The following is a 26,448-nucleotide window of genomic DNA, read 5'->3' as shown; positions in this document are numbered from 1 at the left end:
TTAATTAATTGTTAAAATAATTATGTAGGAACCATTTGAAAAGGATTTTTGAAATTTTAATTGAAAATTGAATGTCATTAGAAGTGATGTGTAAAAGGGTAATGCATCAACAGAAAAAGTTACTTAAACACGTGTAGTAGTGCATTCAAACACTCAAAAACACTAAAATTCAACAAAGAGAACATTGAAGTCATAAAACACAAACATTTAAACTCTCAAAACACTAAAACTTAACAATTATAACACTGAAATTCTCAACACTCTGAAAACACAAACTTTTCAACACTCAAAATACTAAAATTTAACAAAAAAACGTTAAAATAATAAAACACAAACATTGGAACACTCAAAAACACTAAAACTTAACAATTATAACACTAAAATTCTTGACACTCTGAAAACACAAACTTTTCAACACTCAAAATATTAAAATTCGACAAAAAAACTTTAAAATAATAAAACACAAACATTGGAACACTCAAAAACACTAAAACTTAACAATTATAACAATAAAATTCTTAACACTCTGAAAACACAAACTTTTCAACACTCAAAATATTAAAATTCGACAAAAAAACTTTAAAATAATAAAACACAAACATTGGAACACTCAAAAACACTAAAACTTAACAATTATAACACTAAAATTCTTAACAATCTGAAAACACAAACTTTTCAACACTCAAAATATTAAAATTCGACAAAAAAACTTTAAAATAATAGAACACAAACATTGGAACACTCAAAAACACTAAAACTTAACAATTATAACACTGAAATTCTCAACACTCTGAAAACACAAACTTTTCAACACTCAAAATACTAAAATTTAACAAAAAAACGTTAAAATAATAAAACACAAACATTGGAACACTCAAAAACACTAAAACTTAACAATTATAACACTAAAATTCTTGACACTTGAAAACACAAACTTTTCAACACTCAAAATATTAAAATTCGACAAAAAAACTTTAAAATAATAAAACACAAACATTGGAACACTCAAAAACACTAAAACTTAACAATTATAACACTAAAATTCTTAACAATCTGAAAACACAAACTTTTCAACACTCAAAATATTAAAATTCGACAAAAAAACTTTAAAATAATAAAACACAAACATTGGAACACTCAAAAACACTAAAACTTAACAATTATAACACTGAAATTCTCAACACTCTGAAAACACAAACTTTTCAACACTCAAAATACTAAAATTTAACAAAAAAACGTTAAAATAATAAAACACAAACATTGGAACACTCAAAAACACTAAAACTTAACAATTATAACACTAAAATTCTTGACACTCTGAAAACACAAACTTTTCAACACTCAAAATATTAAAATTCGACAAAAAAACTTTAAAATAATAAAACACAAACATTGGAACACTCAAAAACACTAAAACTTAACAATTATAACACTAAAATTCTTAACAATCTGAAAACACAAACTTTTTAACACTCAAAATATTAAAATTCGACAAAAAAACTTTAAAATAATAGAACACAAACTTTTCAACACTCAAAAACACTAAAATTCAACAAAGAAAACATTGAAATAATGAAACACAAACATTGAAACACTCAAAAACACTAAAACTTAACAATTATAACAATAAAATTCTTAACACTCTGAAAACACAAACTTTTCAACACTCAAAATACTAAAATTCAACAAAAAAACATTAAAATAATAAAACACAATCATTTAAACACTCAAAAACACTGTTATAACACCAAAATTCTAACACTCTGAAAAAACAAACATTTTCAGCGCTGAAACTCGACAAGTAAAACACGAAAATATTGAAACACAAACTTTTCAATAGTTAAAAACACTAAAACTCGACAAATAAAACACTGAAATGTTAAAGCACTCGAAACACAATCTATTAAACACTCAAAAACGCTAAAACTCAACGAACAAAACACTATTATGTTAATGCACTCATATACAAGCTTTTGAACACTCAAAAACACTGAAACTCGACAATTAGAACACTAAAATGCTAAAGCTCTGAAAACACAAACTTTTCAACACTCAAAATACTAAAATTCAACAAAAAAACATTAAAATAATAAAACACGAACATTGAAACACTCAAAAACAATAAAACTTGACAATTATAACACTAAAATTCTTAACACTCTGAAAACACAAACTTTTCAACACTCAAAAACACTAAAATTCAAAAAGAAACTCGACAAGTAAAACACGAAAATATTGAAACACAAACACAAAAATTTCAACTTTAAATCATTAAAACACGACAAAAAACACTAAAATTTTCAAAATTCGATTAGCGAGACCTTTAAACACCCAAAAACACACATGTAAACACAAAAATTTCAACTTTAAATCATTAAAACACGACAAAAAACACTAAAATTTTCAAAATTCGATTAGCGAGACCTTTAAACACCCAAAAACACACATGTAAACACAAAAATTTCAACTTTAAATCATTAAAACACGACAAAAAACACTAAAATTTTCAAAATTCGATTAGCGAGACCTTTAAACACCCAAAAACACACATGTAAACACAAAAATTTCAACTTTAAATCATTAAAACACGACAAAAAACACTAAAATTTTCAAAATTCGATTAGCGAGACCTTTAAACACCCAAAAACACACATGTAAACACAAAAATTTCAACTTTAAATCATTAAAACACGACAAAAAACACTAAAATTTTCAAAATTCGATTAGCGAGACCTTTAAACACCCAAAAACACACATGTAAACACAAAAATTTCAACTTTAAATCATTAAAACACGACAAAAAACACTAAAATTTTCAAAATTCGATTAGCGAGACCTTTAAACACCCAAAAACACACATGTAAACACAAAAATTTCAACTTTAAATCATTAAAACACGACAAAAAACACTAAAATTTTCAAAATTCGATTAGCGAGACCTTTAAACACCCAAAAACACACATGTAAACACAAAAATTTCAACTTTAAATCATTAAAACACGACAAAAAACACTAAAATTTTCAAAATTCGATTAGCGAGACCTTTAAACACCCAAAAACACACATGTAAACACAAAAATTTCAACTTTAAATCATTAAAACACGACAAAAAACACTAAAATTTTCAAAATTCGATTAGCGAGACCTTTAAACACCCAAAAACACACATGTAAACACAAAAATTCCAACTTTAAAACATCTGAACACTAAAAAACTCGAACTATAAAACACCTTCGTATAATCGTCGTAGAGACTAGAACAGTACGTAGCTCGACGTGAATCGAAAAAAGTATTTATGACTGTAACATCCCACAACAAGTATTAAAAGGCAGCTGGCTGGATAAGGACATTTATTATATGATAATAAATGTCTATTTCATTTTAAATATTATCGAAACCTTCCTTGAACGTCATTTTTCAATCCCTTACAAAGATATTATAGACGCAGATGCTTCTGATGAATAGAACAGATCCTTTCTCTTCTTCTTCTTCCTCTTCTTCTTTTTTTTGTCTGTTTGGAAGTTTAAAGTTAAGTTTCTGGCAAGTAATTGATTTCGCTCAAGTCTTGGGGAATTTAGATTTTATACCAGACGCCGGAGAGGAAAAAAAAACTTCTTTATATAATATTCTAGCAGTCTTCGGGATTGTTTTGCGGATTATACTGAGAACAATTAGTAGGATGAAGAGGCGAGTTAAAAGCCAACTGAGGCGGTTCAAAACTTTCTATATCGTTTTATTCAATTTTTTTTATTATTTCAAACGAATGAGATAAGTTCATTAACGTACGATTGATAATAAATTTAGCGTATCGAACATACAAGGTGAAAGAGATATTATATGAAAAAATCTTAGTTTTCACTACCTGTTTGTATATTTTTATCTATTAAATTCTATCAAACACCCCTCGTATTTCAATTTGTTCGACAAAACTTCATCGTTGCATCATTTTTATCACTTTGCTGCAATATAAACTTGTCAAGCCCCACTCGTATTTGATTATTAGAATATTATTGGTTTTTGTGTTATTTTTGTCGCTTTTTTCGATCTGAACTTATCGAATAACCCCCGTATTGAAGGTTTGCTCAAAAATAGTTATTTTCTTTCATTTTTCATACAAACTCGCCAAACCACCCTCGTAATGAGTTCAGTTATGAAAAAATCATTCTTATCTTGTTGTACAGCCCTCGTAATTAAATTTGTTCGACAAAACTTGATCGTTGCATCATTTTTATCACTTTGCTGCAATATAAACTTGTCAAGCCCCACTCGTATTTGATTATTAGAATATTCTTGGTTTTTGCGTTATTTTTGTCGATGTTTTTAGATCTGAACTTGTCGAATAACCCCCGTATTGAAAGTTTGCTCAAAAATAGTCATTTTCTTTCATTTTTCATTCAAACTCGCCAAACCACCCTCGTAATGAGTTTAGTTATGAAAAAATCATTCTTATCTTATTGTAGAGCCCTCGTAATTAAATTTGTTCGACAAAACTTGACCGTTGCATCATTTTTATCACTTTTTTTCAATATAAACTTGTCAAGCCCCACTCGTATTCGAATATTCTTGGTTTTTGCTTTATTTTTGTCGATTTTTTTCGATCTGAACTTGTCGAATAACCCCCGTATTGAAGGTTTGCTCAAAAATAGTTATTTTCTTTCATTTTTCATTCAAACTCGTCAAACCACCCTCGTAATGAGTTCAGTTATGAAAAAATCATTCTTATCTTGTTGAACAGCCCTCGTAATTAAATTTTCCGAATAATTTTGGTTTTTTGCGAAATTTTTTCCCATTTTTTCCATCTAAACTTGTCCAATTAAAATTATTGTGGAGAATCATGATTTTTTCATTGGAATTTGTCAAACTACCCTCGTTATCTATTTTTTCATTAACAAATTGTTGTGGCCTTGTCATTTTAGATACTCCCAATCATTTTTCACTGTCTAAACCTGTCGAACCGCCCTCGTAATAAACTTTTCTTGAAGAATTTATTTTTTTGCGTCATATTTGTCAATATTTTTCGATCTAAACTTGTCAAATGGCCCCCGTATTGAATTTTATCTCTCGTTATGAATTTAATTATAAAAAAAAATAATTCTTTTCTCATAACTTAATAATAAATTTAATCATATTTTACTGTACTCGTAATTAAAGATTGGTTTTTGCGTCTTTTGTAGATTTTTTTCATTTTCCAACTTGTCACACTCTCCTCGTATATTACACCATTAGAATCGAATTGTTTTTCTTTTTAAACTTGTTGAAATGCCCTCGTAATATAATTTTGTTGAAGAATCACAGTTTTTGAGTCATATTTGTCCAGTTTTTCACATTCCAACTTGTCAAACTCCCCTCGTATTAAAATTTTTGCAATAATATGCCCATTTTTTTCTATTCAAACTTCTTAAACTACCCTCGTATTTCAACAAATTTCTGTTTTTTCATCTTTTTCATCATTTCTTTCGATTTAAACTTGTCGCACCGCCCTCGTAATCAAATTTCCTTGAAAAATCTTATTTTTTTGCGTCTTTTGTCTATTATTCTCTATTCCAATTTGTTGAATATGCCTCGTATTGAAAAATTTTCAAAAACTCTTCCTCCCATAATGAATATACGAGGTGAGTTCGAGTATTAAATCTTTATAATGATATTAATACAAAAAAAAGTGAACTTTATCATTAAACCCTGTATATATTTCATCATAATAAGATTTTTCTCATAAACATAAAATTTCATTGAAGTATACAGGGGATTAAAAGTGGAAATCGACACATATTTCTGAATATTAATTTCTTAGATATAAAACTTCTCAAACAACCCCCGTATACTGTATATTTGTTTCAATTTTTGTTCTAAAATCACTTGAAGCCGAACATAAATCATTTTAAATGGTATTTCTGTACAAAAATCATCAGATTTTCATTGTTTAAATCACGATAAATTCCAAATTTAACTTTTTTTCTTCTTTTTTTTTCAGTTTTCCAATCGGTGGACGCCGTTTTGTCACGTAGCGCAACTCTACCATGTGACATAGAACCTGATATCAAAGAAGACAGGGTGTACATGGTCTTATGGTATCGTGACGGTCACAGCAGACCGATATACAGGTTGGTCTACATTTAATTACACTTAATACGTCACCGAATTATTTATACTACACCCTGTAGATTGAAATTTCAATTATTGTGCCCTGATAATAGCAAATATAAAAATTGTCCTACAGGATTATTTTCTGGCAACGTCGCACTACTAACTTTTAAAATAGATGTAAAATACAACGTCGGATAGTGGAAAACTTAAACACCGAAGTGTACTAACTCTAATATATTCCCGAGCTTTCGAATACTTATGTATTCCTCGTCTGGGACTGAAATTATGGTCGGAGACGTAAATATTCGGAAGCTCGGAAATATATTAGAGTTAGTACACTTCGGTGTTCAATTCTACCACCAATCCCACTCCGAAAACGCGTTGGAATTTTAAAAATTCATTAATTCGTAGCCGAAGAATCCAAAGCTTGGATATATAATAGAGTTTGTACACTTCGGTGTTTAATTTTGCCACAATCCCACTACGTAAACGCTTTAATGTAGCTGGTAAAGACTCCGATCCATTTTTTTATGATGTTATTTACCATAATTTTTTTAATATTGTTTTACGTTAATTTTGATGGAGTGTATATGAATTTCAACGCTTACTGACTCGATATTTTCCAGTATATTTGGATAAAATCATAATAATTTAAAAGCTCTCGTGTATACGATGTTGTCGAATCGTGATATAATTCGCGCATTGGTTCGGAAAGCACTACCGGATATCAAAATTGATCTGATTTGTAGCAGATGTTTTCCTGGATGAAAACGCAACGCGAATCACACAAATCCGATAGATTGAATCGAATTTATGATAACTATAGTTGTAACAATCATTTTAATGTACTTGGCGATTGGAATTTATCGAAAAAAGTTATGTTTGTGCTATAGGCACTCGAAATCGAACTTTGTAGCGCTAAAAATCCTTGAGAAACTGTTTTTTTTTTTGTAATTTAACCTCGTAATGAAATTTTTTTGATAGTTTTGCGTCCATTTTTTTGTATTCAAATTTGTTAAACTCCCCTCGTATTGAAATTTTTCAAATAAGCTATCATTAACATCCATCTTTTCTTAAACTTGTTGAAATACCCTCGTAATATAATTTTTTTGGAAAATTTTAGTGTTTACATCATTTTTGTCCATTTAGTTATGTTCAAACTTGTCAAATTCCCCTCGTAATAATTTTTTTAAATAATCTCATCGTTTTGCATCATTAAGATCCATTTTTCTCTTTTAAAACTTGTTGGAATGCCCTCGTAATATCAATTTCTTGAAGAATCTTGGTTTGGCGTCATGTTTATCTATTTGTTTCATATTCCAACTTCTAAATCTCCCCTCGTATTAAAATTTTTCAAATAATCTATCATTAACATCCATCTTTTCTTAAACTTGTTGAAATACCCTCGTAATATAATTTTTTTTTGGAAAATTTTAGTGTTTACATCATTTTTGTCCATTTAGTTATGTTCAAACTTGTCAAATTCCCCTCGTAATAATTTTTTTTAAATAATCTCATCGTTTTGCATCATTAAGATCCATATTTCTCTTTTAAAACTTATTGGAATGCCCTCGTAATATAAATTTCTTTAAGAATCTTGGTTTGGTGTCATGTTTGTAAATTCTTTCATTTGCAAACTTGTCATACTCCCCTCGTATGAAAATATTGTCAAAAATAATGGTTTTCTTTCATTTTTCATTCAAATTTGCTCAAACCACCCTCGTAATGAGTTTGGTTATAAATAGATCATTCTTGTCTCGTAATTTCAGAATAATTTACTTATTTTTTGTTTGTCTAAACTTATTGAACCGCACTCGTAATTGAACTTGCCACATAATTTTGGTTTTGCGTCATTTTTATTTCACTTATTTCAATCTAAACTTATCGAATAGCCCCCATGTATTAATGTTTCGCTAAATAATGATAATTTTCTTTGTAGCTGGTTAATTTCTTGTTTTGTTTGTTAGATTTTTAAAAAAATACCATTTCTCGTTCACATCAAAATGAAATTTTAATATTTTTCTAATTTTGCTTGTTTTGTTCTGGTACCAATAAAGTAGCTGGTTAATTTCGTGTTTTGTTTGTTAGATTTTAAAAAATACAGTATCAAAGGAAAGGGGGTAATTTTTTTTGGCCTACTCAATTCCATTAGTCGAAACAAAATTTTAATATCTGTTGTTCTCTACTTGGCAGATTCGATTTTCTTCCCTATGCGGTCCACCTCTATCTATTTTCATTACGGAAGTTCGCTACGGGACTTCATTATTCCCAAAATTTACTCAATTAAGATAGAAATGTCAGTAGCATTCCTTACAAGGTGACACAGATTCCTTTAAAGCGTTTAAGAGTGATTTCAAATGTACTAGATATATGAAGTGACGTACTGTATAGTATATTTCATGTACGGAATATTTTCACATTAGATTGAAAAAAAAACTCCTAGTATACGACGTGAATATCGTCCACCCAGTGCACCAGGTACTTGACCAAATTCATAACGAATTTTTTCGAGACTTCAATAGACGATGTAGATGTCATCCACGATGGGCACCAGGTACCTTGTAGACTGTTTCTGCTGGTATATTCGTGTTCAGCGACATCTAAAGTTCTCCAAGATGTATATTTTTGGCCAATTTCAAATGAAACTTCAACAGAACTCCAATAGAATACGTAGATGTCGTCCACCCTGGGAACCAGGTACCTCGTAGACCGTTTCTGTCGTCGTATTAGTGTTCAACGAGTTCTAGAAACCTCAAGATGTATATATTTGGTCAAATTCATAACGAATTTTTTCGAGACTTCAATAGACGATGTAGATGTCATCCACCCTGGGCACCATGTACCTTGTAGACTGTTTCTGATGGTATATTCGTGTTCAGCGACATCTAAAGTTCTCCAGGATGTACATTTTTGACCAATTTCAAATAAACCCTCAACAGAACTCGAATAGACGACGTAGATGTCGTCCACCCTGGGAACCAGGTACCTCGTAGACCGTTTCTGTCGTTATATTAGTGTTCAACGCCTTCTAGAAACCTCAAGATGTATATATTTGGCCAAATCTATAACGAATTTTGTCGAGACTTCAATAGACGATGTAGATGTCGTCCACCCTGGGCACCAGGTACCTTGTAGACGGTTTCTGCTGTTATATTCGTATTCAGCGACATCTCAAGTTCTCCAGGATGTACATTTTTGACTAATTTCAAATAAACCTTTAACAGGACTCGAATAGACGACGTAGATGTCGTCCACCATGGGCACCAGGTACTTTCTAGACTGTTTCTGCTGGTATATTCGTGTTCAGCGACATCTAAAGTTCTCCAGGATGTATATTTTTGACCAATTTCAAATAAACCCTCAACAGAACTCGAATAGACGACGTAGATGTCGTCCACCCTGGGAACCAGGTACCTCGTAGACCGTTTCTGTCGTTATATTAGTGTTCAACGACTTCTAGAAACCTCAAGATGTATATATTTGGCCAAATTCATAACGAATTTCGTCGAGACTTCAATAGACGATGTAGATGTCGTCCACCCTGGACACCAGGTACCTTGTAGACTGTTTCTGCTGGTATATTCGTGTTCAGCGACATCTTAAGTTCTCCAGGATGTACATTTTTGACTAATTTCAAATAAACCTTCAACAGGACTCGAATATACGACGTAGATGTCGTCCACTTTAGGCACCAGGTACCTCGTAGACCGTTTCTTTCATCATATTGGTGTCAGACGCTGCGAAAACCCCTGACCGTATCCATTTCTTATTCATAAGTTGTTAACAAACTTTTCTGAGGCTCTCTCGAAACGAATTCTTGCTTACTGCTAAGAAATTCCCAGGTTTCGCTCTTTATTTCCTCGATCACGATCAATCTACGTCCGATATCGACTATTTAGAACGCGATCGCCCTGTATAAAGATCCTGGGAATACTGATTCTCTCGCAGCATCGCGGTCGGACTACCATTAACAAAAGTTTACTTCAACTTTCTTCAAAGGTAATATTCTGGGTCATATCCTGCGGTAGGGTCTACGAACTTTAAACGAAGGACTCGTTTCCGACGTGAAAGTCACGGTATACTACTTTGAAAACCATTTACAGGACAAAACGCAGATTAGAGGCAGAACATTTCGCATCCTCGGGTTTATATAAATATCAACAACATATTATGTGGAAGAAGAAGAAGAAGAAGAAAGAAGAAGAAGAGCGAAAAACTATTTAATTGAAGTACCCCAACGATTTCCATCAATTTCCCGCGTTAAAAATGACGAATTTCCTCGCGTTTTGTCTTGTACTTCGTATTGAATTGTTACGAGGACAGTCACATAAATTTTCCCATGGTTTTTGTCCGTTGCGGAAGATGAAATGTCCGGATATACATTTTTTTTTCACCAGGTGATTTATCGTCCAGTGAAATTGATGGAAAAGTTTGTTATTCAATATTTGTCATAGAATAAAATAAAATAAAAGGTCGAAGTAGATAAATGACGTTTTCACGAAAATATTATTAAATCGTGAAGTTGATTTATCGCCATATTTTTTTTTGTTACGTCCAAGAATTGATTTAATTGAAATTTCTCACGATTCACGTGTGATTAAATAATAAATATACACCGAGTGTTCAATTTATTTCCGTTTCGAATAATAACAATGATAAATGTTTAACATAACCTCAATATTTTTTACTACAACGATTGTTTGTACTAATAATCAACTTTTTTTTTTAAATTGATGTTAAATTCGTTTTTTTTTCTCCTTAATTATTCATATTCATCATTCCTTACATTGAAAATACTTCTAAATATATAGGATCACTTTTAACTGCGTCAGAATAATTATACAAAAAAAACGGACTAAAAATGGACGACCATTTCTATATTAGTATCTCATGAATAAGCCACCTACTCAGTAGATGTCGCTGATAGTACTAATTTAAATGAAAACAATAATTTTGATGCTTTAAATCCACGAATTACTTGGAAAAAAGCAGTTTCAGTATAAAATATATAAATATAGTTTTCTTTTTCTACTTAAATTTAATAGAAAATTTATACAACACACAAAACGGACTAAAAATGGCCGACTACTTTCATTTAGAATGTCATAAATTAGACACCCGTTCAGTAGATGTCGCTGCTAGTACTAAATTTAATAAAAAAGTAAAATTTTATTTTTTCTATGAAATTTCAACTATTTTGATACTTTTTGATCGTTCTAATTATTAAAAATTCAATTATATAATTGAAAAATATAGTTTTATACTTAAATATTATAAACTTTAATAAATATGATGTATATTATTTTTTTTCTAATAAATTATAATCATTTTTATACTTTGCATCGACAAATTAATCAGAAAAAAACGATTTTTCTATAAAATTGTTTTATTCCCTAAATTTAATAAGAAATTTCATTTAAACAACTAAAACGGACTAAAAATGGACGACAACTTCTATATTGTTATAGTTTACGATTAAACGGATTAAAAATGGCTGACTATGATAATTAGTGTCATCACCTATTCAATAGGTGTCGCTCATAGTACAAACTTCTATTTATTAATAAAATTAATTCTATAGTATACTATAATAATTTCAATACTTTTCGATCAAACCTCGTATATATTATTCATTCGAAATTTCAACGATCTTTTAAATACCATAATTGATCGTTCTAAATACCCTGTTGACTAGCAGCTTTAATATAAATAACATAATCTCCTTCGTCGGCTTCGGGAGTATAGAAAAGAAGTTGGGGAATAAAGGAAAACTCCCGAAAGAAATCCCCCGAGAGCCCTAGACGGCAAAGCTAATGATAACAACTCGACGTGCAAATGAACGTCGAACTTCAAACTCCGGATTTCTCTCCAGAGATAATCGAATAATTCGTTAGGCAACCAGTCATACTTGTATATAATACAGTATCAAGCGTTTGTCTTGTTACACGAAACTTCGTATTCGGATCATCGAATAATTCGTTAGGCAACAGGTCATACTTATATACTGAGATCATAGAATAAATCGTTAGGCGTGCCGTCATACTTATACAGTATTGTGCGTTGTGTTAGACGAAAACTTGACGTGAGAGATCATCGAATAATTCGTTATGTAACTTGATATTATACAGGGTCGTGCGTTTGTTGTGCTATAATCCGACCCCTCGTAATGTTAAATTTGGAAGTAAAACAAGCCATTAAGGGATATGAAAGAAAATAGAAATTTCGCGTTCGCGAGGTCGTGTGGTTGTATTATTAGGGTTATTTACCTCTATTTTCCACGCACGGCGTTTAATGTAATAAATTATAGCGATAGATTAAAATATTCAAAGGAAATCGAGGGGTGAAATTACATGGTGCAATATAGTGCATAAGAAAATATGGTAATTTGCCGGTTTAAATCCATGTTGGAGGAATGAATAAAGAAATGGCGGCGCAATACACACGTTTCCGTTGGGGTATGTAATCACGGTCGTTTTTGGAGGAGTATTTCGTTCCAAAATGACATACAGGGTGAATTTACAGAAAGAACGATATCGAAACATCGGAAAATTATAGAAAATGATAGCATAACCTCAAATTTTATAATTTATTGACGTATTTGATCTACAGGGTGAATTAAAAGTGTGAAACGACTTGTTTGCTTTGAACAAAATTTGAAATTCAATGTAATAACGAACATAACCTCAAATTTTATAATTTTTGACGTATTTGATCTACAGGGTGGATTAAAAGTGTGGAACGACTCATTTATTTTGAACAAAATTTGAAATTCAATGGAATAACGAACATAACCTCAAATTCAATAAAACTAACAGGGTGGATCTACAGCAACAGAATTTCCATAAAAATGATCTACAGGGTGAATCAATAGTGTGGAGCAACACGAATGCTTAGAAAAAAATGGAAAGTTTGATGAAATAACGAACATAACCTAAAAATTCGTAAATTCGTCATATTTTTGACAAAATTTTCATTAAAATAATCCACAGGGCTGGTCGAAAGTGTTGAACGGAATGTTTGATTCCAGTGAAATGGAAAATTCAATGGAATAACGAACATAACCTCAAATTTCACAATTTCGGTATATTCCCAACAGAATTTCCATAAAAATGATCTACAGGGTGAATCAATAGTGTGGAGCAACACGAATGCTTAGAAAAAAATGGAAAGTTTGATGAAATAACGAACATAACCTAAAAATTCGTAAATTCGGCATATTTTTGACAAAATTTTCATTAAAATAATCCACAGGGCTGGTCGAAAGTGTGGAACGAAATGTTTGATTCCAGTGAAATGGAAAATTCAATGGAATAACGAACATAACCTCAAATTTCACAATTTCGGCATATTCTTAACAGAATTTCCATAAAAATGATCTACAGGGTGAATCAATAGTGTGGAGCAACACGAATGCTTAGAAAAAAATGGAAAGTTTGATGAAATAACGAACATAACCTAAAAATTCGTAAATTCGTCATATTTTTGACAAAATTTTCATTAAAATAATCCACAGGGCTGGTCGAAAGTGTTGAACGAAATGTTTGATTCCAGTGAAATGGAAAATTCAATGGAATAACGAACATAACCTCAAATTTCACAATTTCGGTATATTCCCAACAGAATTTCCATAAAAATGATCTACAGGGTGAATCAATAGTGTGGAGCAACACGAATGCTTAGAAAAAAATGGAAAGTTTGATGAAATAACGAACATAACCTAAAAATTCGTAAATTCGGCATATTTTTGACAAAATTTTCATTAAAATAATCCACAGGGCTGGTCGAAAGTGTTGAACGGAATGTTTGATTCCAGTGAAATGGAAAATTCAATGGAATAACGAACATAACCTCAAATTTCACAATTTCGGTATATTCCCAACAGAATTTCCATAAAAATGATCTACAGGGTGAATCAATAGTGTGGAGCAACACGAATGCTTAGAAAAAAATGGAAAGTTTGATGAAATAACGAACATAACCTAAAAATTCGTAAATTCGTCATATTTTTGACAAAATTTTCATTAAAATAATCCACAGGGCTGGTCGAAAGTGTGGAACGAAATGTTTGATTCCAGTGAAATGGAAAATTCAATGGAATAACGAACATAACCTCAAATTTCACAATTTCGGCATATTCTTAACAGAATTTCCATAAAAATGATTTACAGGGTGAATCAATAGTGTGGAGCAACACGAATGCTTAGAAAAAAATGGAAAGTTTGATGAAATAACGAACATAACCTAAAAATTCGTAAATTCGGCATATTTTTGACAAAATTTTCATTAAAATAATCCACAGGGCTGGTCGAAAGTGTGGAACGAAATGTTTGATTCCAGTGAAATGGAAAATTCAATGGAATAACGAACATAACCTCAAATTTCACAATTTCGGTATATTCCCAACAGAATTTCCATAAAAATGATTTACAGGGTGAATCAATAGTGTGGAGCAACACGAATGCTTAGAAAAAAATGGAAAGTTTGATGAAATAACGAACATAACCTAAAAATTCGTAAATTCGGCATATTTTTGACAAAATTTTCATTAAAATAATCCACAGGGCTGGTCGAAAGTGTGGAACGAAATGTTTGATTCCAGTGAAATGGAAAATTCAATGGAATAACGAACATAACCTCAAATTTCACAATTTCGGCATATTCTTAACAGAATTTCCATAAAAATGATTTACAGGGTGAATCAATAGTGTGGAGCAACACGAATGCTTAGAAAAAAATGGAAAGTTTGATGAAATAACGAACATAACCTAAAAATTCGTAAATTCGGCATATTTTTGACAAAATTTTCATTAAAATAATCCACAGGGCTGGTCGAAAGTGTGGAACGAAATGTTTGATTCCAGTGAAATGGAAAATTCAATGGAATAACGAACATAACCTCAAATTTCACAATTTCGGCATATTCTTAACAGAATTTCCATAAAAATGATTTACAGGGTGAATCAATAGTGTGGAGCAACACGAATGCTTAGAAAAAAATGGAAAGTTTGATGAAATAACGAACATAACCTAAAAATTCGTAAATTCGGCATATTTTTGACAAAATTTTCATTAAAATAATCCACAGGGCTGGTCGAAAGTGTGGAACGAAATGTTTGATTCCAGTGAAATGGAAAATTCAATGGAATAACGAACATAACCTCAAATTTCACAATTTCGGTATATTCCCAACAGAATTTCCATAAAAATGATCTACAGGGTGAATCAATAGTGTGGAGCAACACGAATGCTTCGAAAAAAATGGAAAGTTTGATGAAATAACGAACATAACTTGAAATTTGGTAATTTTTCAATAAAGTTATTACAAAAATAAACTACAGGATAGGTCAAACTTGTGAAATAACTTATATGCTACGAATAAAATTGAGAATCCATTGAAACAATGAACATAACCTCAAAATTTCATTTTCAATCACTTTTTATTGGATTCAAATCAATTCTGACCCACCCAGTACTTATAAAACTCGTCGAAACTACCTTGAATGGCACCTACGACAATGACAACAATAAAAAGTAAACTATAGTCCGGTCAAATTAGGCATGCAAGTTCAAAAAAAGTTCCTATGAAGCTAAAAGTTGTAATGAGGTCATAAATGGAATACGACGAGTCCCAATTTCGCATTTTTCACTTCAACAACGAATTGTACTTTGAAATTAGTCCAGTCAAAAATGGAATGTTTCAATTAGTCCAGTCAAAAATGGAATGTTTCTAAATCGTTGTTAAACGACTTTCCTACCTCGAAAAACAATTTTGAAATGTACCTAGTTACGAGGGGACCTTACACGTCACCATAAATACAAACAAATTAATGTTAGATTAGGGCGTTAACCCAGATTGTTGTCGGTTAACCAAAAGCTAATTTGTTTATGAATAAGGCGAGAGCTGGAACGGTCCTTATATTTGAAATTGCCGTTTTATGACGTATTTCGAGCGTGTCGTCCGACCTAGGGAAGTTCAACTTCAACTTTAACGAAGTTGGAAGAAACTCCGAAAATTAAATGGTTCATATTATGGAGTTAGGTTACGATACATGCTTTGTGTAATCAAAATGGTAGTTAGGAGGAAATTCGAGTGGAAAAACGTCTGGAAAACAACGTTTCGAACCTTAAACTTCGTTCTTAATAAGAAAATAAGGAAAACCGAGTTTTTTTTTAACTTGAAATGAGCCCTTTAGTGAGGTTTGGTAAATTTTTTTTATTTTGATTTGTTAATTAATCGGAAATTTGTTTTTTTTTTAGTATAAAATTGATTTTTGTATGTTTGATTGGGCAGAAAATCAGACTTTATAGCTTTAAATTGAATGAAAATTCATTTTGCAGTCTCAAAAATTGGGTTTTCTGGGTTTAAGTGGCTAAAAAATTGAGTTTTCTTAGTTAAATATCGTCGAAAAGTGTTTTTATGAGTTCAACTTGATAGAAAGTAGCTTTTCCAGGACTAAGCTTGTCGGAAAATTGACTTTTTTCATCCAAACTTGGCGAAAAATAATTTTTCTCTATTTGACTCAGAAAAAAAAAGGATTTTCTTTGTTAAATGTCTCAAATTCATCGGAAAATTCGATTAATTTGAGTAGAAAAACGCTTTTCTTAATTTGACTTTGTCAACATTGCGATTTCTTGAGTTTGGTATCATCAAATGATATATTTCCGAGTTAAATATAGTGAAAATCACGATTTTTCTTGATGAAACTCCATTTTCCCCGTCCAACTTCTGTAAAAATTGATTTTTCTGCGATTAGAATGATAAAAAACTGAATTTTTCCAACTTAAGATCTCTAGAAGTATATTTCTCAGTTAAATATAGAAAATTGTAGCATTTTCTGAGCCAAATTTAGTTAAAAATTAGGTTTTCTTAGTTAAATATCGTCGAAAAGTGTTTTTTGGAGTTCAACTTGATAGAAAGTAGCTTTTCCAGGACTAAGCTTGTCGGAAAATTGACTTTTTTCTTCTAAACTTGGGTGAAAAATCATTTTTCTCAATTTAACTCAGAAAATTAAAGGATTTTCCTAGTTAAATGTCTCAAATTCATCGGAAAATTCGATTAGTTTGAGTAGAAAAACGCTTTTCTTAATTTGACTTTGTCAATATTGCGATTTTTTGAGTTTGATATCATCAAATGATATATTTCTAAGTTAAATTTAACCGAAAGTTTTTTTCAGTTAAATATAGTGAAAATTACGATTTTTCTTGTTTAAATTGAGCGAAACTCAATTTTCCTCATCCAACTTCTATAAAAATTGATTTTACTGCGATTAGAATGATAAAAAACTGGGTTTTTCCAACCTAACATCTTCAGAAGTATTTTTCTTAGTTAAATATAGCTTTTTCTGAGCCAAATTTAGAGAAAAATTAAATTTTCTCAATATAATTTGAGTAAAAATACACTTTCCCCAATTTAATTACCCAAAAATTGTAATTTTGACCAATACCGGCATCAATAAATCACAATAGCAAAAGTTATAATCCCCCGACCGGTTTACACTTGGTTTGATCGCTTCAGAACCATGCAATACCTTTCAGATCACTCTAATTTCGACCGAAAACAACCAGATTCTTTCGAAAACCAATTTAAACCATTAATTTGATGTTTCCACCCTTAAAAACTTTCATCAAGACCTTTTTCTATCATAGAATCTCACCCAAAAGGGGTGGCTATCACTTAATTATCATTTCTAGTACAAAATAAGCTCTACAACACTTTCCACCCTCGAATCATTTTATTTTCTTTATAAACATGGCGTATTTTGGTCCTTATTATTTGCTCACCTTGTATATAAAAGAAAATACCACCTGTTTGTTCATTTTTCCAATATTTTCTGGTTGATTGATTGGGGGAAAGTGATTGATGGCTTCGGTAGTTCAATCTTGAGGAAAATACCCAGAAATAAGAATTTCTTTTAATTCCGTCCATTCCTGATTAATTGATTGAACGATTTGATCACACTATCGCCCGAATGTACCCCCTTTTTCACAATATACCAAGGGTAAACTTGTGCTAGATTAAAATTGAGTTTCAACAATTATTTTATCGGTCTAAAAAATGTTACAAAATAAAATAGAAGTGGAAAATGATACAAGAAACTGAAAATTATTTTTACCGCGTTTTTTTTATATGAATCTTCAGTTTCGTGACACCCTGTATAATATTTCACTGTTTTGTTATCACCACTTCATTTTTATTGGAAAAACGAGAAAATATACAAAAATTCGAGTCATTAGATCGAATAAAAGTTAGTGGAAATGTGATTAGAAAATTCCACGTAAAAAATCGAAAAATAACTTCAGTTTCGTGACACCCTGTATAATATTTCACTGTTTTGTTATCACCACTTCATTTTTATTGGAAAAACGAGAAAATATGCAAAAATTCGAGTCATTAGATCGAGTAAAAGTTAGTGGAAATGTGATTAGAAAATTCCACGTAAAAAATCGAAAAATAACTTCAGTTTCGTGACACCCTGTATAATATTTCACTGTTTTGTTATCACCACTTCATTTTTATTGGAAAAACGAGAAAATATGCAAAAATTTGAGTCATTAGATCGAGTAAAAGTTAGTGGAAATGTGCTTAGAAAATTCCACGTAAAAAATCGAAAAATAACGTCAGTTTCGTGACACCCTGTATAATAGTTCACTGTTTTGTTATCACCACTTCATTTTTATTGGAAAAACGAGAAAATATGCAAAAATTCGAGTCATTAGATCGAGTAAAAGTTAGTGGAAATGTGATTAGAAAAATTCACGTAAGAAATCGAAAAAGAACGTCAGTTTCGTGACACCCTGTATAATAGTTTACTGTTTTGTTATCACCACTTCATTTTTATTGGAAAAACGAGAAAATATGCAAAAATTCGAGTCATTAGATCGAGTAAAAGTTAGTGGAAATGTGATTAGAAAATTCCACGTAAAAAATCGAAAAATAACGTCAGTTTCGTGACACCCTGTATAATAGTTTGATGTTTTGTTATCACTACTTCATTTTTATTGGAAAACCGAGAAAATATACAAAAATTCGAGTCATTAGATCGAGTAAAAGTTAGTGGAAATGTGATTAGAAAAATTCACGTAAGAAATCGAAAAAGAACGTCAGTTTCGTGACACCCTGTATAATAGTTTACTGTTTTGTTATCACCACTTCATTTTTATTGGAAAAACGAGAAAATATGCAAAAATTCGAGTCATTAGATCGAGTAAAAGTTAGTGGAAATGTGATTAGAAAATTCCACGTAAAAAATCGAAAAATAACTTCAGTTTCGTGACACCCTGTATAATATTTCACTGTTTTGTTATCACCACTTCATTTTTATTGGAAAAACGAGAAAATATGCAAAAATTTGAGTCATTAGATCGAGTAAAAGTTAGTGGAAATGTGCTTAGAAAATTCCACGTAAAAAATCGAAAAATAACGTCAGTTTCGTGACACCCTGTATAATAGTTCACTGTTTTGTTATCACCACTTCATTTTTATTGGAAAAACGAGAAAATATGCAAAAATTCGAGTCATTAGATCGAGTAAAAGTTAGTGGAAATGTGATTAGAAAAATTCACGTAAGAAATCGAAAAAGAACGTCAGTTTCGTGACACCCTGTATAATAGTTTACTGTTTTGTTATCACCACTTCATTTTTATTGAAAAAACGAGAAAATATGCAAAAATTCGAGTCATTAGATCGAGTAAAAGTTAGTGGAAATGTGATTAGAAAATTCCACGTAAAAAATCGAAAAATAACGTCAGTTTCGTGACACCCTGTATAATAGTTTGATGTTTTGTTATCACTACTTCATTTTTATTGGAAAACCGAGAAAATATACAAAAATTCGAGTCATTAGATCGAGTAAAAGTTAGTGGAAATGTGATTAGAAAAATTCACGTAAGAAATCGAAAAAGAACGTCAGTTTCGTGACACCCTGTATAATAGTTTACTGTTTTGTTATCACCACTTCATTTTTATTGGAAAAACGAGAAAATATGCAAAAATTCGAGTCATTAGATCGAGTAAAAGTTAGTGGAAATGTGCTTAGAAAATTCCACGTAAAAAATCGAAAAATAACGTCAGTTTCGTGACACCCTGTATAATAGTTCACTGTTTTGTTATCACCACTTCATTTTTATTGGAAAAACGAGAAAATATGCAAAAATTCGAGTCATTAGATCGAGTAAAAGTTAGTGGAAATGTGATTAGAAAATTCCACGTAAAAAATCGAAAAATAACGTCAGTTTCGTGACACCCTGTATAATAGTTCATCGTTTTATCATCTCTACTTCATTTTTATTGAAAAAACGAGAAAATATGCAAAAATTCAAGTCATTAGATGGAGATAAAGTTAGTGGAAATGTGATTCGAAAATTCCACGTAAAAAATCGAAAAATAACATCAGTTTCGTGACACCCTGTATAATAATTTACTGTTTTGTTATCACCACTTCATTTTTATTGGAAAAACGAGAAAATATGCAAAAATTCGAGTCATTAGATCGAGTAAAAGTTAGTGGAAATGTGCTTAGAAAATTCCACGTAAAAAATCGAAAAATAACGTCAGTTTCGTGACACCCTGTATAATAGTTCACTGTTTTGTTATCACCACTTCATTTTTATTGGAAAAACGAGAAAATATGCAAAAATTCGAGTCATTAGATCGAGTAAAAGTTAGTGGAAATGTGATTAGAAAATTCCACGTAAAAAATCGAAAAATAACGTCAGTTTCGTGACACCCTGTATAATAGTTCATCGTTTTATCATCTCTACTTCATTTTTATTGAAAAAACGAGAAAATATGCAAAAATTCAAGTCATTAGATGGAGATAAAGTTAGTGGAAATGTGATTCGAAAATTCCACGTAAAAAATCGAAAAATAACATCAGTTTCGTGACACCCTGTATAATAATTTACTGTTTTGTTATCACTACTTCATTTTTATTGGAAAAACGAGAAAATATGCAAAAATTCGAGTCATTAGATCGAGTAAAAGTTAGTGGAAATGTGATTAGAAAATTCCACGTAAAAAATCGAAAAATAACGTCAGTTTCGTGACACCCTGTATAATAGTTCATCGTTTTATCACCTCTACTCTATCAACACTAAAAGAATGAGAGAATTTGCGAAAATTCAAGAGATTAGATCGAATAAAATTGGCGGAAATGTGATTAGAAAATTCCGTATAAAAAATTAGAAAAGGGACACTCTATATACAAGTTTATTGTTCTTTTACCACTAATTCAGTGACATTCAAAAGACTTTGATATACAATTTCTTTAGATAACTGGAAAATTAATCAACTTCACATTTCACCGAAGGGCTTTTTTGTCATTTCTTTCCTCTACATCTCATTTCTTCTAGATCCTACGTCAGGTTTTTTGATTGTTTTTGCAAACAATCTCGTCTAATGACTTCTCTCGTTTCCGATATACTGAAGAAGAATATAACGGAAACCGTGATTAGTTCTTATCAGGTTATATACAGAACGTAGGTACCAAAAACACCAATTTCATCAATTTTATATCTTGTTTCGAATGAATCACCCTGTAAATATAAGTGAAAAATGTAATGAACAACACTTTGTATTGTATTAATTTCAGAAACCACAAGTTATCATCATATAATTGTGTTTATACAGGGTGAACATTGACTTTTGTTAAAAACTCTAATTAAATATCCGTTTTTTTTAAATTTCCCCTGTATAAAACATCGAAATCAAACTTTTTCTCGATAAAATCGATACAAAAACTTCATAATATGCTAAAACTCAAGAAATTGTAGAAATTTTTGAGTTTATTTCGTAAAAATACCTTTGAATCAGTGTAGAATAGTAAAACTTTCAAAAATACCCCCGTATATACGTTAAAACATTTTTTCGTTCAAAAACGACGATTTTTTCCTAGAAAAATGATCAAACATCAATAAAACTAGGAATTCGTATCATATAATCGTCTATATACAGGGTGTACTATTGTAGAATAGTTGAACTTTCAAAAATACCCTCGTATATACGTTTAAATATTTCTTTTCGTATAAAAACGACGATTTTCTTCTAGAAAAATGATCAAACATCAATAAAACTAGGAATTCATATCATATAATCGTCTATATACAAGGTGTACTATTGTAGAATAGTTGAACTTTCAAAAATACCCTCGTATATAAGTTGAAACATTTTTTCGTTCAAAAACGACGATTTTTTCCTAGAAAAATGATCAAACATCAATAAAACTAGGAATTCATATCATATAATCGTCTATATACAAGGTGTACTATTGTAGAATAGTTGAACTTTCAAAAATACCCTCGTATATACGTTGAAACATTTTTTCGTTCCAAAACGACGATTTTTTCCTAGAAAAATGATCAAACATCAATAAAACTAGGAATTCATATCATATAATCGTCCATATACAGGGTGTACTATTGTAGAATAGTAGAACTTTCAAAAATACCCTCGTATATAAGTTGAAACATTTTTTCGTTCAAAAACGACGATTTTTTCCTAGAAAAATGATCAAACATCAATAAAACTAGGAATTCATATCATATAATCGTCTATATACAGGGTGTACTATTGTAGAATAGTAGAACTTTCAAAAATACCCTCGTATATACGTTTAAATATTTCTTTTCGTATAAAAACGACGATTTTCTTCTAGAACAATGATCAAACATCAATAAAACTAGGAATTCATATCATATAATCGTCTATATACAAGGTGTACTATTGTAGAATAGTTGAACTTTCAAAAATACCCTCGTATATAAGTTGAAACATTTTTTCGTTCAAAAACGACGATTTTTTCCTAGAAAAATGATCAAACATCAATAAAACTAGGAATTCATATCATATAATCGTCTATATACAGGGTGTACTATTGTAGAATAGTAGAACTTTCAAAAATACCCTCGTATATACGTTTAAATATTTCTTTTCGTATAAAAACGACGATTTTCTTCTAGAACAATGATCAAACATCAATAAAACTAGGAATTCATATCATATAATCGTCTATATACAGGGTGTACTATTGTAGAATAGTAGAACTTTCAAAAATACCCTCGTATATACGTTTAAATATTTCTTTTCGTATAAAAACGACGATTTTCTTCTAGAACAATGATGGAACGTCACTGAAACCACAAGTTAACATCATATAATTGTGTATATACAGGGTGAACATTGACTTCTAATTAAATATCCGTTTTTTTTAAATTTCCCCTGTATAAAACATCGAAATCAAACTTTTTCTCGATAAAATCGATACAAAATCCTTATAATATCCTGAAACTCTAGAAATAGTAGAAATTTTTGAGTTTATTTCGTGAAAATACGTTGGAATTTTAATGATAAAGTTCGCTATTTTCTAAAAACCCTACAAATAAGATTTATTTTAGGATTTCTATGAAAAATATATTAATTGTGAAATTTGTATGAACTAATCGTACAAAATTGAATGATCCACTTTCGTTTTTTTTTTGTTTCTTATAGAATATAACGAATCGTAGTCACTAATAGGACGAATGTTGGTTGAGCCTTTGGCCACATTGTTGTACATCTCCCAGATTACGGTAATTCCAATTTATTGGCCAGAACCGTAGCATACAAATCCCAATGTCAATAAAGTTGCGAATTGTGGGCGAATCAGTCATCTCTAGAAGGAAAATTTCTAGAAAAAAATTTCGAAATCCTAAAACGGATCAGGACGATATTTGCTATAAAATGTCTATCAAGAATGAAAATGAATTGACGAGCTTCGTTATTGATTCGATCCCTTTATAATATAAAATTCTTTTTTGAATATAACAAATAAGAGATGAAATTAGTCAGCTGTATTACCGGTAGAAGAAAACATTCGAATTCAGACTTGAGTTAACTCAAGGAAATAACTTTTGGTGATAATTGACTGAGAAAATGATAGTATTGGAAAAGCCATATTGAAAAATGCTGATTTTCACTAATATTAAACAGCTAAAAGCCATTTTCTTACTGAATTTAGTTCAGAAAAACTTTCTTTTTATTATATATTATTCAAGGAAACAATTTTTAGCGACATTAGGCTTAGAAAATCTAATTTTTCACTGATATCATTTGAGAAAAACCATTTATACTGATTTGCACTTTAGATAAAACAACTTTTCACTATATTTAATTCAAAAAACAACTTTTGGCGGCTCTAGCTCAAAAAATCAAAGACAGCCACAGGCAATTTTTCACTAAATTCGTAGAAAAATTGAAACTTTTCACTATTTTTCACTTGGTAAAACAGTTTGCGCAACACTAAACCCAGAAAATCACAGTTTTAGAAAATTCAAAATGGGAAAAGCGTGATTTTACGTTATTCGAACTAAGCAAAGCCAATTTTTCACTAAATTCGCACCAAAAATTGGAACTTTTCACTATTTTTCACTTGGTAAGACAGTTTGCGCAACACTTAGCCCAGAAAATTACAGTTTTAGAAAATTCAAAATGGGAAAAGCGTGATTTCACTTTATTCAAACTACGCAAAGCCAATTTTTCACTAAATTCGTACAAAAATTGAAACTTTTCACTATTTTTCACTTGGTAAAACAGTTTGCGCAACACTTAACCCAGAAAATCACAGTTTTAGAAAATTCAAAATGGGAAAAGCGTAATTTCACTTTATTCAAACTACGCAAAGCCAATTTTTCACTAAATTCGTACAAAAATTGAAACTTTTCACTATTTTTCACTTGGTAAAACAGTTTGCGCAACACTTAACCCAGAAAATTACAGTTTTAGAAAATTCAAAATGGGAAAAGCGTGATTTCACTTTATTCAAACTACGCAAAGCCAATTTTTCACTAAATTCGTACAAAAATTGAAACTTTTCACTATTTTTCACTTGGTAAAACAGTTTGCGCAACACTTAACCCAGAAAATCACAGTTTTAGAAAATTCAAAATGGGAAAAGCGTGATTTTACGTTATTCGAACTAAGCAAAGCCAATTTTTCACTAAATTCGCACCAAAAATTGGAACTTTTCACTATTTTTCACTTGGTAAGACAGTTTGCGCAACACTTAGCCCAGAAAATTACAGTTTTAGAAAATTCAAAATGGGAAAAGCGTGATTTCACTTTATTCAAACTACGCAAAGCCAATTTTTCACTAATTCGTACAAAAATTGAAACTTTTCACTATTTTTCACTTGGTAAAACAGTTTGCGCAACACTTAACCCAGAAAATCACAGTTTTAGAAAATTCAAAATGGGAAAAGCGTAATTTCACTTTATTCAAACTACGCAAAGCCAATTTTTCACTAAATTCGTACAAAAATTGAAACTTTTCACTATTTTTCACTTGGTAAAACAGTTTGAGCAACACTAAACCCAGAAAATCACAGTTTTAGAAAATTCAAAATGGGAAAAGCGTGATTTTACGTTATTCGAACTAAGCAAAGCCAATTTTTCACTAAATTCGTACAAAAATTGAAACTTTTCACTATTTTTCACTTGGTAAAACAGTTTGCGCAACACTTAACCCAGAAAATTACAGTTTTAGAAAATTCAAAATGGAAAAAGCGTAATTTCACTTTATTCAAACTACGCAAAGCCAATTTTTCACTAAATTCGTACAAAAATTGAAACTTTTCACTATTTTTCACTTGGTAAAACAGTTTGCGCAACACTTAACCCAGAAAATCACAGTTTTAGAAAATTCAAAATGGGAAAAGCGTGATTTTACGTTATTCGAACTAAGCAAAGCCAATTTTTCACTAAATTCGCACCAAAAATTGGAACTTTTCACTATTTTTCACTTGGTAAGACAGTTTGCGCAACACTTAGCCCAGAAAATTACAGTTTTAGAAAATTCAAAATGGGAAAAGCGTGATTTCACTTTATTCAAACTACGCAAAGCCAATTTTTCACTAAATTCGTACAAAAATTGAAACTTTTCACTATTTTTCACTTGGTAAAACAGTTTGCGCAACACTTAACCCAGAAAATCACAGTTTTAGAAAATTCAAAATGGGAAAAGCGTAATTTCACTTTATTCAAACTACGCAAAGCCAATTTTTCACTAAATTCGTACAAAAATTGAAACTTTTCACTATTTTTCACTTGGTAAAACAGTTTGCGCAACACTTAACCCAGAAAATCACAGTTTTAGAAAATTCAAAATGGGAAAAGCGTAATTTCACTTTATTCAAACTACGCAAAGCCAATTTTTCACTAAATTCGCACAAAAATTGAAACTTTTCACTATTTTTCACTTGGTAAAACAGTTTGCGCAACACTTAACCCAGAAAATCACAGTTTTAGAAAATTCAAAATGGGAAAAGCGTAATTTCACTTTATTCAAACTACGCAAAGCCAATTTTTCACTAAATTCGTACAAAAATTGAAAC

The 26,448-nt window shown here is 30.5% G+C and overlaps 1 protein-coding gene across 2 annotated transcripts in view; it reads left to right on the top strand.

The window, feature by feature from the left end:
• LOC130899075 (hemicentin-1-like) overlaps window positions 1-26,448 on the top strand; it is a 188,722-nt gene that overhangs the window by 127,235 nt on the left and 35,039 nt on the right. For both annotated transcript variants that reach the window (XM_057808817.1, XM_057808818.1), the window contains exon 2: window positions 5,972-6,101. In XM_057808817.1, the coding sequence (XP_057664800.1) occupies window positions 5,972-6,101 (130 nt within the window). The remainder of the gene's footprint in view (window positions 1-5,971; window positions 6,102-26,448) is intronic.

This window comes from Diorhabda carinulata, chromosome 10 (genome assembly GCF_026250575.1).
Source record: "Diorhabda carinulata isolate Delta chromosome 10, icDioCari1.1, whole genome shotgun sequence".
NCBI classification, from domain to species: Eukaryota; Metazoa; Arthropoda; class Insecta; order Coleoptera; family Chrysomelidae; genus Diorhabda; species Diorhabda carinulata.
Note: the sequence above shows the minus strand (reverse complement) of the source record. Positions and strands in the feature narration are given on the sequence as shown.